Source organism: Anguilla rostrata, chromosome 7 (genome assembly GCF_018555375.3).
Source record: "Anguilla rostrata isolate EN2019 chromosome 7, ASM1855537v3, whole genome shotgun sequence".
NCBI classification, from domain to species: domain Eukaryota; kingdom Metazoa; phylum Chordata; class Actinopteri; order Anguilliformes; family Anguillidae; genus Anguilla; species Anguilla rostrata.
Window position 1 is genome coordinate 43,875,410 of NC_057939.1, and position 21,776 is coordinate 43,897,185.

The window sequence follows — 21,776 nt, forward strand, 5'->3', positions numbered from 1 at the left end:
GGAACATACTGCGTGGTGGTGGGACCATAGATCTGGCTGTGGTGTAAGGTGTGATGCAGGTGGCTACTAAGAAACAGAGAGATGAAACTCCAAAAATGGTTTCAAAAGTGGAGCACCTTTTTTCTCACCATATCACACAGTGGTGAGCTCTGCATTTTCCTCAGCCCCCAGGGCAGGTGAACACGAGCGATCCCACAACCCAGAGGGAACGTTCCGGTAACGCAAGGAGCACAAAAGCATGCAAATGAAACCATCTCTTATTCCTAAGTAATTTAAATAATCATTTATTTTGCTGCTCGCAGCAATGTTTCATCATGAATAATAATAATAAAATAACAAGAAACGGACAAAACAAAAAAAAAGCAAGAACATTTCTTAATTTACAATTAAAAAAACATTTCATCATCGTTCCATCGTGAAAAGCAGGGGTACTAGTTCCGGGTCACTCAACAAGGTGATGCTTTGGGTCGTTCATTCTTCACACTGAGACGCTGTCCCTTTAACACTGAAGGTGACCCTGGACCTGTGGGAGGAGTCTCATCAGCGGGATGAGTCTCCCAAGGTCATGCCCCTCTGTGTCCATCCCACAACTCAAGAGTTGATGGGGGCTTGTGCGTACCTGTGCTGAGGGCGGAGTCACAGAGGAGATTGACAGTTCAGTCAGCTTGGTGACAGGTTACTGTACCGATGGCCTTTCATAGACGTATCCCGCTATTAACCTGTCTGCTTATCATACTTTCCCTTAAGGCCTTTAGAAGTTTCTGGAGAGAAGGTATTCATTAACCACACCACCCCTCAGGGCCGACCCAAACGACCTTCTAAACTAAAGCTGAGACTACCCACAGTCCCACCTGAGACGCCCTGCATCCAGGCAGGAAGGACTCACTCCTTAAATCCCCCCAAAACATAAAATAAAAACTCAGCGGCCACTCCTGTCCCCTCTCACCACAACACAGCAAGCAGTGAGTCCTTCAATCTCTCCCCCATCCGAAAACAGCCAATCAGCTTGTCAGTGCAATCCCAACAGCCAATCAGCACATCCACGCCTTCCCAACAGCCAATGACCATGTCCACGCCGTCCAAAAGCCAATCAGCAAGTCCACACCTTCCCAAAAGCCAATCAGCAAGTCCACACCTTCCCAAAAGCCAATCAGCACATCCAGGCCTTCCCATCGATCTGAGTTCAGTTCTAGTTTCTAAATGAAAACCCCCAGCCTGAATGGCACAGTCAGTACCCGCTGATTGGTTTTTGCTGTTGAACGGGGCGCGTCACTGAACGTTCAGGTAGCTGGGCACAGAGTAGTTGAACATCAGGAAGTCCAGCTTGTACAGCTGGTAGAGCTGAGCTCGCTGGCGTCCGCTGATGTTCTGGAAGAACTGGGCCGCCATCTGGTCGGTGGTGCGGGTGGACTTGGCGTAGGTGGGGAAGCGCAGGCGGTCGCCCACGCCCGCCAGCCGCAGGACGTAGTTGGAGTCCTCCTCCAGGGTCTCGTACTTGCCCACCAGGTCGTAGCGGATGTGGCAGGGGTGGCAGAGCGAGTGCACCGTCTCCCAGTGCTCGTTCAGGGGGCCCTCCTTCAGGGTGGCCGGGTCCACCAGGTACTCGGCGAACTCGGGGAAGCGGACGTCCGCCCCGGACTGCAGGGCCTCCAGCGTGGCGTTCTTGCGGTAGCGGCGCACGATCTTGGTGCCGAAGCGCTTGTGGAAGGAGGTGTTGTACTTGAGGGTGAACTTGTTGCGGTAGGCCGAGACCAGCCTCTCGAAGGGCTCGCGCACGAACAGGAACTTGAGGAAGCTCTTGAGCCGGTGGTTGATCTCGGGGATGCTGTACTGGTTGAGCGTCTTGAGGTTGGAGGGGACGTGCGCCTGATTGGACGGGATCTCCATGGGGTTAGTGTACTTGCCCCGCCCCGTCATGACCATCATGACCCGCTTCCAGTTGGTGCAGGCCACTTTGGGCACGTAGCAGTAGATCAGCTCGTGTTCCTCATCCACCACCAGGTGCCTGAGGTCAGCGGGGGTCAGTACCCGACGCTTCCTGCTGGAGGCGCCGTGCGTCCGACACGTCTCTGCAACCTGATCCCGCCGGGCCTGGTGCAGGAACGCCGCTCCCGAATATTCCGACTGAGAGCGAGAGAGACAGAGATACAGGGTGGGAGAGAGAGGAGAAAGAAAGGGGGCAAGAGAAAGCAGAGCAGAGAAAAGACAGAAGGGAAGAGGAGAGATCACGAGAGATGGGGAGAAAGACAGAAGAGAGAAAGAGGAGAGGGATGAAAGATGGGGAAAGGAGGAGAGAGAGAGAGGACAGAAAAAAAAACACATCAGCTTGTTCCACCATCAGCCCCCTGCTACAGACCTCAAATCAGCACGACATTACAGTCTGACAAAATAATGAAAAGACATCTGAATCAATAATAAGCAAAAGCCGGCGGAAAAACTCAATTAATTAGTCAGTAAAAACGATGTTCCCCCGCAGGCCCATAAAACAGCCATTTGGATTGATTTATAGTCAGAACCTATTTGAATTTTTCCAAAGCAATAAAAATGATCAAAAATGACAAACAGACTGAACATAAGACGCCTGTTCCACATTTCTGAATCTGGCCCAAATGTGCAGAGCTCCATTTAGCCTGTGGTGGAGATGACTGCTACCGGCAGTCTCTGGGGGAGGAGAGCCGGGGGGGGAGCTACATCCAGTCTGCTCTTCCTCCTCCTCCTCATCACCACCGTTTCTCCTGAATCACGTTAAACACTGCAGACTTATGCCATACCACTTGAGACTCAAAGAAACCAAAACTGCGAAATGCTATAATTAAGACGCAGGACAAAAATTCTCGTTGGTCAGAGTCTTCTTCTTTCATCCCGTTGTCCTAAATCTGCAGGACAGAGGAACACTGGAGCACTAGAAGTCCAGGATTTGATTTAGAGTTAGGATTTTAAAAACAATTCATCGCAAACCCCATATACACCATACCATCATATCCTCATAAAATATACTGCAACACTATAACACCATATCCTCGTAACAACATACCATAACAGCATACCATTGTACCCTTGTAACTGCACACTTTAACAGATTTTATCCCATAACACTGTACGACCATCACACCTTATACTGGCTGACTGACAGGACTATGATGTGTGCATACTCAGGCTTCATCTCACTCAGCACCAAAGGAGACTGAAACAGACTCCTTTGTCCCTATTGGCTGGTGCTGTTGACCTGCTTGTTGTTGATGCCACGACTAGCCAAGACTAGCCTGTGGGTTTCCAATTCCATCTAACCCCACAGTGCAGAACCCGCTTTCAGAGATTCCACTGTGACTCTGCAACTTCTGTTTATTTTCTGTGTGACACAGACACAGACAGCAAACACAGTCTGCCCTCTTTCTGGAAACTCCTGCCTGTTTCTCTTTTAGAAACTGTGTGTACCTCTCAGGCCTGAGAGAAAGCACTCCCAGTATTAGACCAACGGTTTAGGATCGAACCCAAACCGTGCTGGTGCCGGCAGCCTTGTAGGGTGGCTAACAAAATTCTCCAGGTCTCCTAAATGGTGCTGGGTTCCTGGGTTCTGATCCACAGTTAAACCAGGCCCAAAACAGAACCGACTGTCCCTGCAGAAGCAGCTGCTCTGTTCAACTGAGAGAAAAACTGATCCAAACTCTAGTCCTTAGTGTCTGCAGGTTTAACTCTAGTCCTGGAGGGCCACAGTGGCTGCAGGTTTAACTCCAGTCCTGCAGGACCACAGTGTCTGCAGGTTTAACTCCAGTTCTGGAGAGCCACAATGCCTGCAGGCTCAACTCCAGTCCTGGAGGGCTGCAGTTCTCTGCAGGTTTAACTACAGTCTTTGGGCCTGAAGCGTCTGCAGTTTTTCTGGTTTCCTTGCAATCAAACAGCCAATTTAGTTCTTGGAAAAAAAAAAGCTGTGTGGACTCCAGTCAATAACGGGCTTAAATTAGAAACTTTAAGTGCTGAAACTCACCAAAAAAAACTGCAGACGCTGCGGTCCTCCAAGACCGGAGTATGAGATTCTGCTTTGTGCGAGAAAACATCTTTAAATGTTGACGAGCTGGCCGCAGGCTACAACGCGGCGCTGTGTGTCTGGTTTTCAGGACAGAGGCGCTCTGGTGCCCAACTCCCCGTTGCTTACAGCGCAAGTAACGCGCCAATCGCAGCTCTCCCACGCCATGACCTCACCGTCAGTCAGGTGGCCTGAAAGGTGAGCGCCACGGTGTCTCATTTCAGCTGCATAATGCATAATGGAGCATCTGACACTGTCCCAGGCAATGGTTACCCCCCCCCCCCAAACGCCTGAAGGACAGAAGGAAGTCAGCAGGGTTGCCAGATAGGAAAATAACCCCCAAATATAAGGACTTTTGTCTATTCAGAGTAAAACTGTATGGGTAAATTTAAAAGGAGATAGAGGGGAAAGGGGGGGAGGGGGTCAGTCTTGGAAGTTTATGTCGGAGTCAGTTGAATGGGGGGTGGGTTTGAGGAATATTTTGTAAGGATGTATTCCCAGGCATCTGGCAACATTATGGGCCAGGTGGAGGTGGTGGAGGACCTCAGGAAAGAAGAGAAATGTAAAAATATGAGTACGCTAAATACTCCGCCCCCCACCGCCCCCCGACCACCTAAAAAAACAACACGGTCACCACTCTGGCTTGCTTCTCTTCTCCCCTGAAAAAAGTCAACAAAAAGAGAGCGATACCAGGGTCCCAGATAAATCCCGCCCCCAGGACACAGCAGGGGACCTAATCCTAAAACAGCAGTGGGTTTACCGCCTCACAGCGCCCCGCTAACAAACCCCGCCCACTTCTCCCCGCGGAGCCCTCAGTGGGAACGACCTGCTGATCTCGCCGCAGACACTCATCCTACAGCTAAAGGCCAGCGGTTTGTTGTGCTTATTTGAAATTCAAAAGAAGGCAAATCCACTGAATTATTAAACGAAAGCCGTCTTGCGGCGTTCTTTGTCCTCCCGGTTTTCCCAGGGCTGTTCTCAGAGTTAATATTATAGCTTTTGGCACAGTAATAAGGACCTCATTGCTTAGGAGCAGGAGTGAAGTTTATCCAATGTGTGTGGAAAGCAAACTTCAACTTCCTCATGTACATTTACATGTGGACTGTTTTTAACATGCCAAAAGTGCACATACACATTTACAAGTGATATGCATTTGACTAGTGCATTCTTTCATGAGACTGGTGTGAATATTAGCGTAAAAGTGAATGACTTAAGTAGTGAATAGTATAAATATATCAATGTTGTGAGCTTCCTCAACTCCTCTCAAGAAGCACAATTTGGGAACTGCTGATCCGCAACCAGCTCTAGAAAACAAAGCTTATATGTTATTTTTCATGGGAAAATCCCCATTTTGTTTATGAGAAATGCCCCCCAAAAACCCCATCCCCATACAAGCCCCATGCTTACATTACGGTCTCCCCATACAAGATCACAGCAGCCCACCTCTGGCAGCACAGCAGGCCTCTCTCCCAGCCTGGGGCTAAATTAGAAAGGCTCACCAGGAGACGTGAGCTCTCCTGAGCTGCGTTGGTCTAGGGCTCAGGGCCATGCACCAGGAATCACTAATTGCGAAGGAGCTTTGGTTGTGAAATATGAGTTTTGACAAGCCAAATGAGCATGCCTGTGATTTTTCTCACTGATCAACATGAGTCAATAATTACAAACAGCTGCTGTACATTATATTTCCAGAGTCGTAGAGAATTCAGACTATTTTCCCACTAGCTGAATGGAGACTGAAAGCAGGGGCAGGGGGCAGTAATCACCAGCAGCTGGACTTGGAGAGGGTTATTGGGGGTTTGGTGGAGTTCTGGCCTTTGCCCCACCCCACACCGGTGGCAGAGCAACTGTGATCACTCAAATTTCTCTTCTCCTAATGCTTCTAATAGCTGGCTTTTCTCCTTCCACTACTTAAACCGTCGAAACGCATCTGAAAGCTCAACACTTCAGCGTGTCCTTTGAGTAAATATTTGCCTGGATGTATGTAGCATCACATCACTTCACTTCCTGTTTCTGCATTTCTTGCCAGTCTCTTTTTGTTTCCTATCATTAGCTTGTATGCAGCATTTATCAAAGTTAGTCTCTGCAGCATCTTATCTTGAGTTTAGTCTATTATTATCATCATCATCACTGTTGTTGCTATGGTCACTGAAGTTCATTCAAAAAGGGCTGTAGACGCCCCCCCTCCCCGACAGAACACAGAGACAGGACCAGCTACAGGAGTCACAGAGATGACCTCACACCCACGGTGAGCTTCACCCACAAGCTGTGCTCTTTAATACATGCAAAAACATTCGCATTTCATGCTGACTGGCTTCTGGGTTGTGGGGGGGTGTTCAAAGGGCTAGCAACTGGGCGTGATACAGCCATGATCACCATGGCAACAGAGAAGAAACCCATGAAAAGAACATGAGGATGATCCAAAGAGAAGGCGGGCCACTTGTTGCTGCTATTGCCCTCCGATTGGCTGGATGCACTGATCATGGGGTGGGAGGATGAGGGGTTAAGCCAACAGGAGCGGAGTAAAAGAATAAAGGAGGTTCACAAGGGCCCAGCCTCAGAACCAAAGTTGTGGGGAAGGGGTAAACGAAGACGGTTGGACTCTGCACAGGTAGGGGCTCATCTCTGACAGGAAACAGAGGGCGTATCCCAGGAAACAGGGATGTGTTTGAGGGCGGGTCCTCCTGTTTAAAATCTGTGCTAGACTTTGACAGCAAGTCTCCCAGCCAACCATTTCTCTCCTCTTCCCTATTATCCTCCTACTCCCCCCACCCACCCCCTGGCATTGGCACAGTATATACATCTGCAGTATAGATTTCACACTGTACCACCCCTTCTCTCTCTCTCTCTCTCTCTCTCTCACTAGTAGGATTCTCAGGGATGTGTCATAGCTTCTCATTGGAATAAGACGGTGTGTGTGTGTCATAGTGTACGGGGTAATCTTCCCTGAGCTTCCTTTAGAGAGAAACAGTGTGGAGCTGCAGATGTGACAGGATTTCCTCTAGGGATGAAAGCGAGGAACAGGCAGAATGCTAATCGCAAACACACATCTAACGAAATTAATGTTTCATAGAGCAAAAGCTCTGCTTGTAAAGGAGAGGGGGAGTGGGTCAATTTACACAATTAAGCAATAATAATTTCTCCTGCTGCTTCCAGCTAAAGAAGCTCTTCTCTTTGCAGTGACAATTCAGCAACCTATCCACACACACACACACACACACGCACATACACACACACACACATGCAAACACGTGTGTATGTTTAAGTACATGTCTAAGTGCATTTGTGTGTGTGTGTGTGTGTGCGTGCCCAGGTGTGTTCTTTTAAAAAAAACAGACATAATGACTGCGTTGGTTCGCCCTGTCCCATCAGCCGAAAGGCATTATCATTGTACATCAGGGAAGGGGGGGGGGGGGAGTAAATGACATACTTGCTCATACTTTCCCTGAGCCACCAGGAATACCTCTTTTATACCATTGTCTGAATTACACACTTCACTGAGAATAATTACACGCATACACACACTGTGTTACAGTGTGAGAGTGCTGCAGGAAGAGCACTGTGTTAAAGTGTAACAGTGTTAATAAGCTGGAGAGTGGTCCAGAGTAAGATGGAGAGTGCTGTGCCGTTATAAATACCACAGTGATGCACTGCTTTTAGATCCCGTTTTACCAGAGCCTGTATTTAGCCTGTATTTAGCAGACTGCTTTATGGTGATTTAAGTGTATAGGCCTGCTTCCACAAACAGAGAGAGAGAGAGAGGAGAGGAGAGGGAAGGAGAGACCGAGAGAGAGAAGAGAGAGGGAGAGAGACAAATGTGTACTTTTCGCTCTCAGACAGACAGACAGACAAACAGACAGCCCGACAGACCGGGGTGGTTGAGTTCAGTTGTTTGTGTGTGTGTGTGTGTGAGGGAAGGACTCTCCAGTTCTGTGGTTCCGCATGGCAGGGTGTGGCCTTTTCAAATAGACCTGCCCTTTCCAGATGCTGCCAGCTGCTCATTGTGGTTTATAAATGAGAAAATGACGAAAATAATAATAACTGCCCAATCGCTGCCCACTTAACAGCAGCTCAATATTCCAGTGCACAGTTTTAATGGCTACCTCTGCTGCACTGAGGCACATTCCAGACCGAACCCTCCAAACTCTCTGCTGAAGAAGCGTGCGGGATCTGAACCGCGGTGACAGAGCGGCTCGTTCCGCTAATGCACGCCGGACGAGTGAGAGAACGAGGAGCAGGAGAGCGACGGCAGCTTCTGCAGACCCCTCTGTACAGAGTTCCACTGCAGCCACACAGGAGCGGCTTCTGCTCCAACGCTCAAATAAAGAAACTAAAGGGGAATTTGACTGAAATCATCAGGGCCTGTCACAGTCATCACACACACACACACACACACACGCCCACGCACACGTGCCCATACAAATGCTCGTACACACACAAAAACACACTTTGGTCCTATTTCACGGAAACCAAACAGGCACCTGAACTTCCACAGCTAAAATACGCTAATGGTGTGCTACTCACACTTCAAGGGGTTAATGGGGAATGGGGGGGAACATTTGAACTAACCCCAGGCAGAGTGCAATTACAGAGAGGAGCTTGTGTGTGTGTGTGCGTGTGTATGTGCATGTGCGTGCGTGGGAGTGTGGGCATGTACATGTGTGCATGTGCGTGTGTGTTCAGTATATAGTATGTGTGAAAATGGGAAATAGATTCATTCAAAATGGAGTCCATAAATCTGCTCTATTTCTAAGCTATAGCAAGAGGAATGTTTCCGGCTGCATTGTTCCAGATCATTCATGAAATATGGCATCAGCGACAGTCATAAAATGCTGCTAAATCATGCATTTCTTCGCTCTGTGATCTACAACAGACAGAAAACATCTGCTCTAACTTTGTAGAGAACAGATTCCATCTATGTTGCATGTAAATCATGCGGAGAAAGACACAGACATTCAGTCCAGTCCTTTAAGATTCACTGTGACAGAAGTGAAAAACACAAAGTCCTTTCAAAAGTAAAACATCTTAATGGACCATCAGATTTAATCTGTGCTCAAACATGCAATGCGGTACACTGCAGAAAACCCACTTGTCTAGTTAAAAGACTGATTGTTTTGAAATTGCAATAGTCTATTCTGGACAAAGACAAGCAGCAATAATAGTTTGAACTAAACTAAATCCTAATTAAATTCCTATTTCACAATTGTGCTATCAAAATAGAAATATACACTATCAAGTCCTGGAGCTCCAATAAAAAGGTCCACAGATGTTGCACAGAATGACACGGTTTTACAAACTGTTATAAAGAGCCATTTCCGAGATAAAACACTCAGCAAAAACCTGTCTCTCCTGCTTTATTATTAGCATTTCTGTTAAGCCACTGGAGGAGATACCCACTCTTAAATAACTGCATACTGCACCAACTCACTGATAAAGCATTACAGTAAAAAAAAAAAAAACCACTGTAGGACACAAGGGACTACAGAAAATAATATAACTTTAAAGGAATTACGGTGGTTGAACAGACACAGACTCTCGATGAGAGTACTAACGACAGACCCATTCCTATGTGTACCCACCCACACACCCATAATAAGCGGGACGAGCATTGCGTTCTCTGTGTGTTCGCCAAGTTTACCAAGAGGTCAAAGGTTACTATGTTAGGGTGGCGTGCTGATGCTCTGAAGAGTCATGAGACGTCTCGCAGTAGATGTGTTAAAACACACAGAGCAGCCAATATGAGCTGACTCAACTTCACATACGCACACGCCGGCACACGCATACACACATATACACTCACACACACACACACATTCACACACACACACGCACAAACACACTCACGCACGCACATTCACACACTCACACAAACACATATCCACACACACACACACACACACGCACAAACACACTCACGCACGCACATTCACACACTCACACAAACACATATCCACACACACACACACACACATGCACGCAAATAAATATCAGAAATTTTTCTGTTAGAGGATTCACCTGAGAGTATGCTACAGAATGTCAGTCACTCAGACTTACAAAGAGACACTCTCTTTGTCTCATTAGACACAGTCTACACTCTCTCAATCACCTGCCTAAGCAAAAGTTAAAGAAAATCTTAAGATGGCTTTTCAGCAGGGACGTGACAGTCCTCGAGAACTGACTCATACTGTGTGACTCGTCCATTTAAGGTAACATATCTTTCATCAGAAAGATAAGATTGCAGCTTTCTATCTCAGCTTGTGTGCGTCTTTTTCAACATTCTCTGGACAGCAGTTTGATTACCTCAGTAAAATTTCACCGGGATTGGAAATCAGCAGAAACCAGCAGGTGTGGTTCCTGTCTGGAAATCTTAATTTAAGGAGCTCTTCTAAAGCGGAAAACACGCTGACTCACGTCTTTCAGACCAACGAGCGACTCCGGAAACTATTACACACCACTGCGCCAGACTAGGAATACACATTCACTCCGCTCCCAGATAGACTACTCACAACATCTGACTCCTTGGTACAATAGAACAAAGTCAAACTTTATTTCAATTGCACTGTAGTCATTTAGCAAATGCTCTTATCTTGACAGAAGTGCGGCTAATGTTCTGGATAGCGCATTAGCGTGGGCTAACCAAGCATGGATTCCAATTACAAAACCTATTATTATAAGGAAGTCCTTCATCATCATTATCTTCATTGGAAGACCTGATAGTAACCGACTATATTAACATCCGCCCGACACCCGCTTAACACAGGCAGAGGAATGCAGGTTTTAGGCTTCAGAGAGTCCGTAATTCATCCAGGAGGGTTTCAGCCAGCAGTGACCATGTTTGTCACATTAAACAGACAAACAGGCAGCTGAATTCCAATCTCTGGCTCTCTCCACAGTAACCTCAGAGGGGGGGGGGGCAGAACAAAACGACCACGGACGCCCACCACACAGAGAAAATTCCCAAAATAACAGCCTTAAAACCTTGGGTATTTTTAAACCGAAGAACAGAGCCAATTGCATTTCCTCTTTCGGGCAGACCCAATCGCAGAGCCACTGAGATTTCATCCTTCAGGCAGATCCAATCACACTGCCCTGAACTCTGAGTTCCCAGAATACAGAACTCAGGCTTAATGATCAGATTCCAAAACCTGAACTCACTAAAAACAGAAGAACCTACTCAAAAGAATCTACTCAAGAGAACCTACTCAGAGAACTTCCAATGTAGTGCAGCTTCCATCCTGCATAACTGCTCACTCTGGTCTCGCAGTATTGTCACCTTCAGTTCATTTAGCATCTCGCTAAATCCTAACAAAACACTTAATGGAAAACCATATTTAAAAACAGCATTACTGGACCCAATTAAAAACAAGTTTCAGCCACTTCTGATCTTAGTCCCCCTGCTCCACATATCAGTCACACACTGTCTGAACTAATAGCAGAACAACAACAGTTCCAACTACATAAAATGTGACAGACATGTCAGAACACACACATGCACATGTGCACACACACTCTCACAAGGACATGCACACATGCATATACACACACACATGCACATGCATACACACACACACACACACACACTTACACACATACAAACACACGCACGCACAAGCGTATATACACACACACGCATATGCACACACACATATGTACACACACACACACACACACACACATTCAGTACCTGTGTGGGGCTGTAGAGTTCCTGCAGTGCGTTCCGGGAGCTTTTTGGACAGCACACATCCGCAACGAATGGACTCCTACGCATGACTGCAAGAAAAAAGACTGCGTCAGAGACAGCGCATTCACTGCATTACTGCAGGAGGACACAGACAATGTTAAAGACAGTTAATTTAGCGCATTGCTACAAAAGGACACAGACAGTGTTAGAGACAGTTAATTTACCGCATTACTACAAAAGTACACAGACAGTGTTAGAGACAGTTAATTTACCGCATTACTACAAAAGTACACAGACAGTGTTAGAGACAGTTAATTTACCGCATTACTACAAAAGTACACAGACAGTGTTAGAGACAGTACATTTACCGCATTACTACAAAAGTACACAGACAGTGTTAGAGACAGTTAATTTACCGCATTAGTACAAAAGTACACAGACAGTGTTAGAGACAGTTAATTTACCGCATTAGTACAAAGGGACACAGAAAGTGTTAGAGACAGTTCATTTACCGCATTACTACAAAAGTACACAGACAGTGTTAGAGACAGTTCATTTACCGTGTTACTACAAAGGGACACAGAAAGTGTTAGAGACAGTGCATTTACTGCATTGCTGCAGGAAAACACAGACAGTGTTAGAGACAGCGCATTCACTGCTTTGCAGCAGGAGAACACAGACAGCATTACAGACAGTACATTTACCGCACTACTGAATTAAGACTGCAGTACGGACGGTGGGGTGGAGGGCACAGGTAACAGGTTCACGCCTTGGGCCTGCCTGCACGTGGACAGAGTGAGTCTGAGCCAGGGGTCTGGAGCAAACCGTGTGTTTTGAGGAAAACGGCTTTCTTATCGAGCCTCATTAGTCAAACGTCCTCATTATCTCACATACCAGCTGCCAAACGGTCACATTACATCATTAACTGTCCCCAGTGTTCAATCCCCGCCTGTCTGACCACCCAGTCACAGTCATTACTGTCACACTCCCATGTGTTTCCTGGCCAAAAAAAACCCAGCAAAAGAGTCTGAGACTATTCACTTCCCTTAATCTTCAGTCACACGCTTTTTTGTTGACAGTCTTGAAAGAAACCCATGTTAATAAAGGTTCAGTTTCAGGTCCATTTGTGGCTGTTTGGTTTAATATGCTGGAAACCTGCAATGATTGCTGTCAGAAGGAGGATCCAGAGGTCCTGTAATGTCCAGTACAAATGCACACGCACAAACATACACGCGCATGTGCACACACACACACACACACACACAAGTGATGGGTGAGCTCTTTGCTCTTTGCTGCTGTGCTTCTGTGCTTTACATCAAAGGTCAGTTAGTGTCCACACTGAAGCCCTACGCACAGAATTCCTCACTGTCTTACACTGCCCAAAAGACCACTTTTACACTGCTGACATTGCTTTTATACCACCCTTATGTCACTCTTACATCACCCTTACACTGCTCTTACACAACCCTTACACTGTTCTTACACCACCCTTGCACCAATATTACACTGCCCTTATACCACTCTTACACAACCCCTATACTGGTCTTATCAACACTTTTACACTGCTTTAACACCACCCTTACACCACTCTGACACTACTCTTACACAACCATTACACCCCTCTTAGGCTACTTTTACACCACCCATACCACCCTTGTGTTTACGTATGTATGTATGTGCCTATGGGTATGTGTGCATGTCCCTCACACGTTCACCCACACACTCACAGATATGCACGCGCGCGCGCACACATAGACACACACAGTTACACAATGACAATACGCCATGGCTGAGTCTGTTTTTTCTTTTGACCTTCATTTGACTTTCTTTTTGTATTTTTATCTAACTCCCAACAAGCTGTCACCATCAAAGGCCAAAGAATGGTGGCCTGGCACAAGAGGGTTCTGGAGCAGCGATGAGCCTTCAGCTCATCTATCTGCCCTCTTATCAACTGATCTACGTTTGATTACCCAGGCCTTGCTCTGGAACCAGGGCAGTAATGTGACTCTGGACAACAGATAAATGAGCTCCCAGTCATCGAGCTGCAGGGTCGTCGATTGCTTATTTGATCCTGCTCGATAGACTCAATGGCCTTCACAGCATTAATGACATCACACACCATGTGTAGAAGAGTTTGTGCCAAACTGGAATTTAAAGGGACACTGTAGATAACAACCTTGTCACTAGCTGGCCGCTAATAATAAGATATTTATTGGTAGGGTCTGAGTGTGCTGTGTCTCTCTATGATGCCATTTAGAAAATCAACACTCTCATCAACAGGCACTCTTGTGCTTTACACCAACTCACCTCTTAAGCAAAATAAGCAGAAGACTTGAATCTGTAAACCTTTCATCATCATTTCAATAAAGATATAAACTGACCTGCTTGAGCTTGGGGTGGATTTTGGTACAGAAATGATAATTGATGAGAGGCAGTCTGTGTGTGTTTGTGTCAGTGTGTCAGCATATATAAGTGTGCGTGTGTGTATGTCTATGTGTTTGTATGTGTGTCTAAGTGTGTGTTTGTATGTGTATGTGTGCCTAAGTGTGTGTTTGTATGTGCATGTGTGCGTGTGTGTTTATGTGCACGCATAAGTGTGTATCTGTGTTTGTATGTGCCGATACAAGTAGGAGAACAGAGGATGTGACAGAGAGGAGGAAAAGAGAAGACATTAGAGAGCCAGGTGATGCAGAGGGAGACAGAAAACTAATGGAGCGAATGAAGGAATGAATGAGGGAGAAAGCAGAAAAAGATGAATGACTCAGAAACTCTATTCGCCAGAGAGAAGGAGGCCAGCTCAGTAACACGCTGTGGCTAATGGAATTTTACCCCAGCGAAAAAATATCTCAACAGTCCTTCAGACTATCAGCCCTACAGAGAGATACAGAGCAGTGATTGATCTGGCAGAATCACAGCTGCTCTGAGGGAAGGCATGGGCACACAGGGGGCAGAGGACCCCTAACCCCTAAGGGCACAGACTCCACCCCTCCCCAAAACCTCAGCAGTGACCCCAAACTCCTGATTCACCGGCTCACGCACCGCCCCTCCAGAGCTCCGAGTGACTAACTTAGCTCCGCCTCGCAGAAAAGGAAACTCCGCTCTAATAGGATGTGGCCACAGGACCTCCCACTTACCGGAGGCTCCGCCCTCCAACCAAGCATGTCTAACAAAGAGAACCCTTTTTCACTGGTTACTAGGTGACAGAACGAACATAATAATACACATTGAAGGGAACAGGCCATTCATCCCATCTAGAACATTAGAACATAAGAACACATAATGAGGAGAACAGGTTAATCAGTCTATCTAGAATATACAGCATAAAAATACATAATGAGGAGAACAGGCCATTCAGCCTGTTCAATACGTGAACTTTCAGTGTAAATGTGCGTAAAGATCCTGGCCTCTCGTCTTGTATAGACACACACTGTCCCACTTAGCAGTTAAACCAGGATCTCAGGTTACCGAGGAACAGATCTGTCATTGACAGACCTACTCCTTCCACAACCTTTAGTGAAAACATCCACCTTTAACCCCAACCCCAAGGGACAGAGAGACAGGGTAGAGAGAGAAGGAAAGGAGGAGGGAGCTAAGGAGAGAAAGATAAAGAAAGTGAGAGAAAAGGAAAAAGGCGAGAGACAGTGAAAGGGAGAGAATTTGAATTTGAAATCTGAATTTGAGAGAGGGTGCCTGAAAGGATGCTCATGGTCAGGGACAGAGTGAATGACTCAACCAAGGACAGGGCTGCTTTTATCATGGTAATCCATCTCATGAAAACAAAGACTCTCAAACTCACACAAATGCACACACACATACACACACACACAGGCACTTGTGCACACACACACAAACACACACACGCATGCACTTGTGCATATGAACATACACACACACAGACACACAATTCTTAACCAGGTCACCGCTACACAGTGTGATCTACTGCTGTGTTGCCAGCCGCTCTTGTGAAGCAAGGTAGCATGTGCATGACAGTCATTCTATTCTATTCTATTGTGTTCTGTTCTATTCTATTGTGCTTACACTCCACAGTGAAGTCTGCTGTGATTACCATCATTTCTGTTCCCAGCAGGTCTGCTTAACATCTTCACTGGGGTGATTCAAGCACAGGTGAAGAGAGAACTGAGAGAGACAGACCAGGGGTGTTTGAGTTTCTTTGCTTGTTTGTTTGTGTGTGTGTGTGCGTGTGTGTGCATATGTCTGTCAGTGCGTGTGTGCACATGCATGTCTCTGTGTGTGTGTGTGTGTGTGTGTGTGTGTGTGCGTGCGCATATGTGTGCCTGTGTTTGTGTGTGCATGTGTGTGGAGGGAGGGATAGTTTCTCATCTCACAGTGTGTATTGACTTGTTTATTTTTAGTAACATGTTTTTATTTATCTAGTGTATTTGTGGCTTTAGCAAACAGCTCTCTTGTGCAAATAAAGCATAGGGAGAGAGAAAAAGAATAAGAGAGAGTGAGACAGAGAGAAGGTGAGAGAGATGGAGGAATGGAGCAAGGGAGAAAGAAAAGTAGCATTTTTCTGTGCAGTATGTGTTCTCTCACTGAGTTAAACAGGTTCACCCTGCAGCTCACCACAGGCTAATTATAGCAAAGTGTTACCATGGAGATGCCTTGTACACGCCCCCGAGACCCAGGGGGGTACAGAAGGGGAACCCCACAGAACCAGTGGGAAGCTGTTTGTTTGGCTTCTTCAAAAAGACAAAAAACATCTGTCATTCTCCCACAGGAACTTCTCTCATCTGCCTCTCCTTTCCCCTGATGTCCCAAAATGCATCACACTGTTTATAACAGTTATATGTTAGCAAAATGCCCACATGCTGCACATCCACCAGCAGTACCAACAGAGCTTTCCTGTGTCTACCAATATACCTGCTGTGTCTTATTGCATCCGCCAACAAAAGCAACACGTTTTCCCATAGAGAAGATAACAAAGATCGTTCCGATTTTGTAATTTCAAAAGCATTTTCTTCTCAATCAGGTTAAAGAAACCAGCTTATTAAAAAATGTATATAAACGTATGGAATAATAAATGATTTTGTTAGTGTGATTATATGAGCCAAAACCATGATAATTAAAATGGGGGAACAGCCAATGCTGTATTTCTGACCTGAGATCTTAACAAGAAGCATTTTCAAATGGCATTATACCCACATATACTCCTCCATACATCTGTAAAAACAGTTCCTAAAAATCTGTCTGCAAGCCAGATTTTCTAGGCTACATTAAAAAGAAGTTACAACAAAACCAATATGCACTAAGATATTTAGCTGAAATTAAACAGGATATATCCCAAAGCAATGCTGCTTCTATTTTCCCAAAAGCCCTTGTAATTTGGTCCTGCATTCAGCGGATAGCATAGCCGTTATCTCAGACGGTGCTGGAAATGCACACATACCGTCTCGTGCTCACTGTATGCATGCATGTACATTGCATTCACTGGAGTCGTAACACTCTGCTTCATCTTTATATATCACTGCTAACCGATTGGCCAATTTGTTGCCTGAATGGCCTGAATGGCTGAATTGCCTGAACGGAGCATCCTCAAATCATTTCCTCTGCATGTACCAACGAGCCGGACTCCGCAAATTGACCGTTTCGTAAAATTTTATGACCCGAAGCGCGACCAATGTGCTACACTGTAGCAGCGTGCTGGTTTCTAATGGCTGGGAGAACGACTGGAAAGCCATTAAAAGAAGAAAGTGGAGCTGATGTCAGCGGAATCCCGGCGGACGCTGTCACCGCCGCGCTCGCGTGAGGCAGCGCGTAATTGGGCCAAACCGGACTTATTCCCATGAGCCTCTGCTACAAACACATTGGTAAATGTTATACACTGCGAGAATCACAATGACATTCCAAGGTCGTGCACAACGCTTTCTCTCTCTGTTTCTCTCTCTCAGTTGAAGCTTTACTTGGAGGACAAATAAAACTGTGTTGGCAAAGCGTATTAAACAAGCTCACAAACACAAAAGTAATAGTATAAACAATAATTATATTCTGTATGTTGGTATACATGATCATGCATATACATACCCACATGCCCACTCACTCGCTTTCTCTCTTCCTCTCAATTTGAATTTTTTTCAATTTCAAGGTGCTTTATTCACATGACATGCACAGTGTTGCCAAAGCAGGAGTTACAAAGTACAACAGTAATAACAAAATCAGAGAAATAAATACAAATAATGATAATTAAAATACTACTAATAAAATAAAAATCAACTATACAGCCTGTAAACTAATATACACACATTATACACACATATGACATAAACAGCATACTTCCATATTTGTGCCATATAATATATACCATAGTATACTCTCTCTCTCTATATTGGTTGCGGTTGAGGAGAGCTCTGATCTGTCTCTCGGATATGGTTGAACAGTTCAACCATGTTCTCTGTCTCTGGACCTACCACTGGGGTTCGGTTTTATCACAACCCCCAATTGTGTGAGCCACACCCTGAAAGAAGGAGGGCGAGTCAACTTCAGGTTGAGAGAGAGAGAAAGAGCTAGGGATGGAGAGGGAGATGGAGAGAAATAGAGGGAAAGGATGGGAGGGGAGAATCAGGGAGGTAAAACACAAGCAAGCCAGTTGCAGACTGTACATGAGGTTATCTGCCTTTATTTAATCTGTGGTATAGACTTTGTTTAATCGTTTCCGTAAAACTTTACAATAAGGACACATGAACTGGCATTAACTAATGTCATTGTTAACATGAATTAATAATGTACAAATACATGAATTAAGCAAGAAATTTAGTTAGTAGTTAACAAATACATTAACAAATGTATTAGTTACATGAAATTATATTTTATTCAATAAGGTACAATTGAAATAAAAATCTGACATTTTTTTTACAATAAGTCCATGTTATTATATGTTAATTAATGATGTACAACTACATTAACAAAGCTGTACATATTAAGTTTTCAATAGTTAGTAGTTAACAACTACATTAATCAACACCAATTCATGTGACCTTGTTGAAAAGAAATGACCTTGTTGTCATTTCTTCTACCTGATTAATTACTCTCTGTGTTTGTTCCGTGATGTGCCCTGGGCTCAGACTCGAACCCGTGCAGCACACGGAAAATGAGCACGGAAATGGAAAGAGGCTGAGGCAGAGACAGAGGAGAGATGAGAGAGAGAGTGAGTGGGAGGAGAGAAAGAGAGAAGGACTGTGAATGAAAGGGTGGGAGGGGGCAGAGCAAAGGTTAAATGGACACAGGCAAAGAGAAAGAGCGTGCGAAAGATTCAATTAAAAAACTGCCATAAACAGCCACCTCGAAGAGAAAATGTGAGGCAATATAACTCTCTCTCTCTCTCACACACACACACACACACAATAAAGAACAGAATGAACAAAATTACAGAACTGTCACACACACACAATAGCGAACAGAATGAACTGAATTGCAGAACTGTGATGAACTGAGAGTGGGTGGGAGGCGAGACACAGAGGGGAAGTAAAGATGAAGAGAGAAAGAAAAAGAGGGAGTGAAGAGGGAAAGAGAAAGGAGAACAGAGTTATTTCGTTGGTAAAGAGGAACCCACAGAGAGCCCCAGGATGTGGAGCCCCATGTAACGAAGTTCCGCACATGACCTCTCTGCAAAAACTCCCCAAGAGTCTAATTTCAGCTGCTTACCAAAACATGCCAGCCAGCACCCTGATGAGAGAGAGCGAGAGAGAGAAAGAGAAAGAGAGAGAGAGAGAGAGAGAGCAAGAGTTAGAGAGAGAGAGGGCAAGAGAGCAAGAGAGAGAGCAAGCTGTATTTGCACTATAATTTAAATGTGTTTTTGGACCTGCCTTTCGCCGAATATAGCTGCGGTGAGACGTGCATTCCTGCGCCACATTTCTTTTTGCACCGTGAATCAAAAGCGCTGTTGTCCCCACAGCTTCGGCTGCACTTACACGCGCGCAGGGAAGCTATTTCTGAGGGGGGCGTGACAATAACAGAAATAGTTTCAATTCAATTTACTTTGCTTCATTAGCAAACCTGTAATTATCTCAACACTCCATTAGCAAGTAATCCCAAAAATTTTCCCTTAACTGTTCACACAGCGTTCTTTCTTCTCGTCAAGTTGGAGAATTATCTCCCCCGCCCCCCCCCTCTAAGGTCACTCTGGGTGGCTTCCTGCTTCTCCTCCAATGGCAAGTCTTCAGTTTGTTCCATGGGCAGCCTGGCCTGCTTACTGATGGCTAACAGGCTCAGGGGAGCTACGATGCTAATCTCCTCAAAAGGCTCTCTAACCTGGTTAGGGCGCTGCATGATCTTCAGCCCTCTGTTCTGTACTCCTGGCTAACCTCCCTGGTCTCCGGCCTCCCCACCTCCAGCCTCTGACCCTCAGCCCACCCAGAGCCCAACTCCAGGGATATACGGCCCCAGTAACAGAATGAATCTGGTGTCCCATTCATCTCCGCCCTGTGGCTGTGGGCTGCATTTGACATCAGTACCCCTCAACTTCTGCAGACGTACCGCTAAAAACACATCTGTACCAAGCCTCCCTCTTACAGGCAGTTCAGGCTGTGGCCCCCACAAACTGCGGCCCCCAGACTCTCTCGCACAGGGACGTCAAACCCCCTGCCCCTGGGGGGCCGCAGTGTTTGTGGAATTTCATTGCGTTTCTTGACTTAACTTCTTAGTGCATGTCACTGATTGGCTACAGCCTAAACTGCATGTGAAAAAAGTTGAAAGAATTGTGGGTCAAATACACATTTAAATTATTTCCATTTAGATGCTGGTAACATCTGAAATACTCCTGCAAATCACTGAGAGGTTCTAACAAATGAATGAGCTACAATCCCAAATGTCATATGAAATCATACAAAATAAGTCCTGAATATCAGGTGAAAATAGATGCTTATTTTACAATTGTCAGTAATCTTCAAGCGTCTTAAGTATTTCAGAAAATGATTTGACCCAGCCCCGGTTGCTGATGAAGGGCGAGAACGGTACCCTGGTCTCCACGAGCGACAGACGTCACGGTGACAGCCCGTGACCCCCGGCGACCTTCGGAACAGGGACCGTCTCCTCGCACGTTCGCGGCACATTCCGGAACGCTGCGGACAAGGGTTCCGTCTGTTCCGCTCTTATGTTGGATAAAGCCCGCTTCTGCCACGGCACTGTCCTAACCAAACACAGTCAGCTGTGTTCTGTAACCGGATCGCATCAAAAGCCTTCTACGCACAACACGGCCGTGGAAGGGATGCTTCGTACCCGCACGTATTCCTATTTTTATATTGGAATTATATTCATATTTTTTAATCTTTTTTCTATATTTCACTGCACGGTGAACACTGCACTGAAGGCAAATTTGAAATCTGCCTGCCCTTCAAGAACTATTCAGTTGGAGTTGTGCTGAAACAGACAGTTTAAAGTTTAAAGATAAAGTTTTAAGGGGGTGTTTTTCACGGTAGGGAGAATTCTTAAAGTCTGTAAAATGCACACACTGCTCTGTAGGATACTGACTCAGTTTGATATCCACTCATCTGCGCATCGTTGTGATAGAAATCACCCCGCGAGGACAGAGGATGTTGTCTGTCTTCATGCTTCATGTGCGGGTGGGAGAATCAATGCTCCCTGACCTCAGGCGTCGCAGTCACACGGGAGTCTGAATGGCAGTGGACGTGGGGGGGTCTGTACTGATCCAAACACCCCTCCTCTGATACCTCCATCAGTGCTGTCAGTCTCCTGTCAGTGTCTCAGTGACTCTCGTATCAAACGTGGAGATCAGAGACCGTCTCTCTCTGCGCCTCTGACCCATGCAAATATACACTCCCCCTGACCTCTCTCTCTTTTGCTCTCCCTCTTACTCTCTCTCTTTCTCTCTTAATCTCCCACTTGCTCCCAGTCTCTCACTGTCTCTCAATCTCTCTCTCTCTCTCTCTCTCTCTCTCACACACACACACACACTGTCTGAACTTCTGCTGTGGGAGACATGACATGTCTTTAAGACAACCACTTCCTGCCCGTCTCTCTGTCTGTCACCCTGTCTACAGAATGAGTCAGACACGCTCACTGGATTTACAAGCCTGACCCCACAGTGCAGAATGAAAA

General features: G+C 45.9%; 1 protein-coding gene across 4 annotated transcripts in view; it reads right to left on the reverse strand.

The window, feature by feature from the left end:
- Positions 1-268: 268 nt before the first annotated feature.
- Positions 269-21,776, reverse strand: part of LOC135259795 (carbohydrate sulfotransferase 11) — a 28,800-nt gene continuing 7,292 nt past the window's right edge. For 2 of the 4 annotated variants that reach the window (XM_064344538.1, XM_064344537.1), the window contains exons 2-3: positions 11,706-11,791; positions 269-2,124 (exon numbers count right to left, since the gene is read on the reverse strand). In XM_064344538.1, the coding sequence (XP_064200608.1) occupies positions 1,270-2,124; positions 11,706-11,791 (941 nt within the window). In that variant the 3' untranslated portion in view covers positions 269-1,269. Of the gene's footprint in view, positions 2,125-11,705; positions 11,792-12,406; positions 18,409-21,776 lie in introns of those variants that run through there. The other 2 variants (XR_010331378.1, XM_064344539.1) reach the window with 2 other exon arrangements.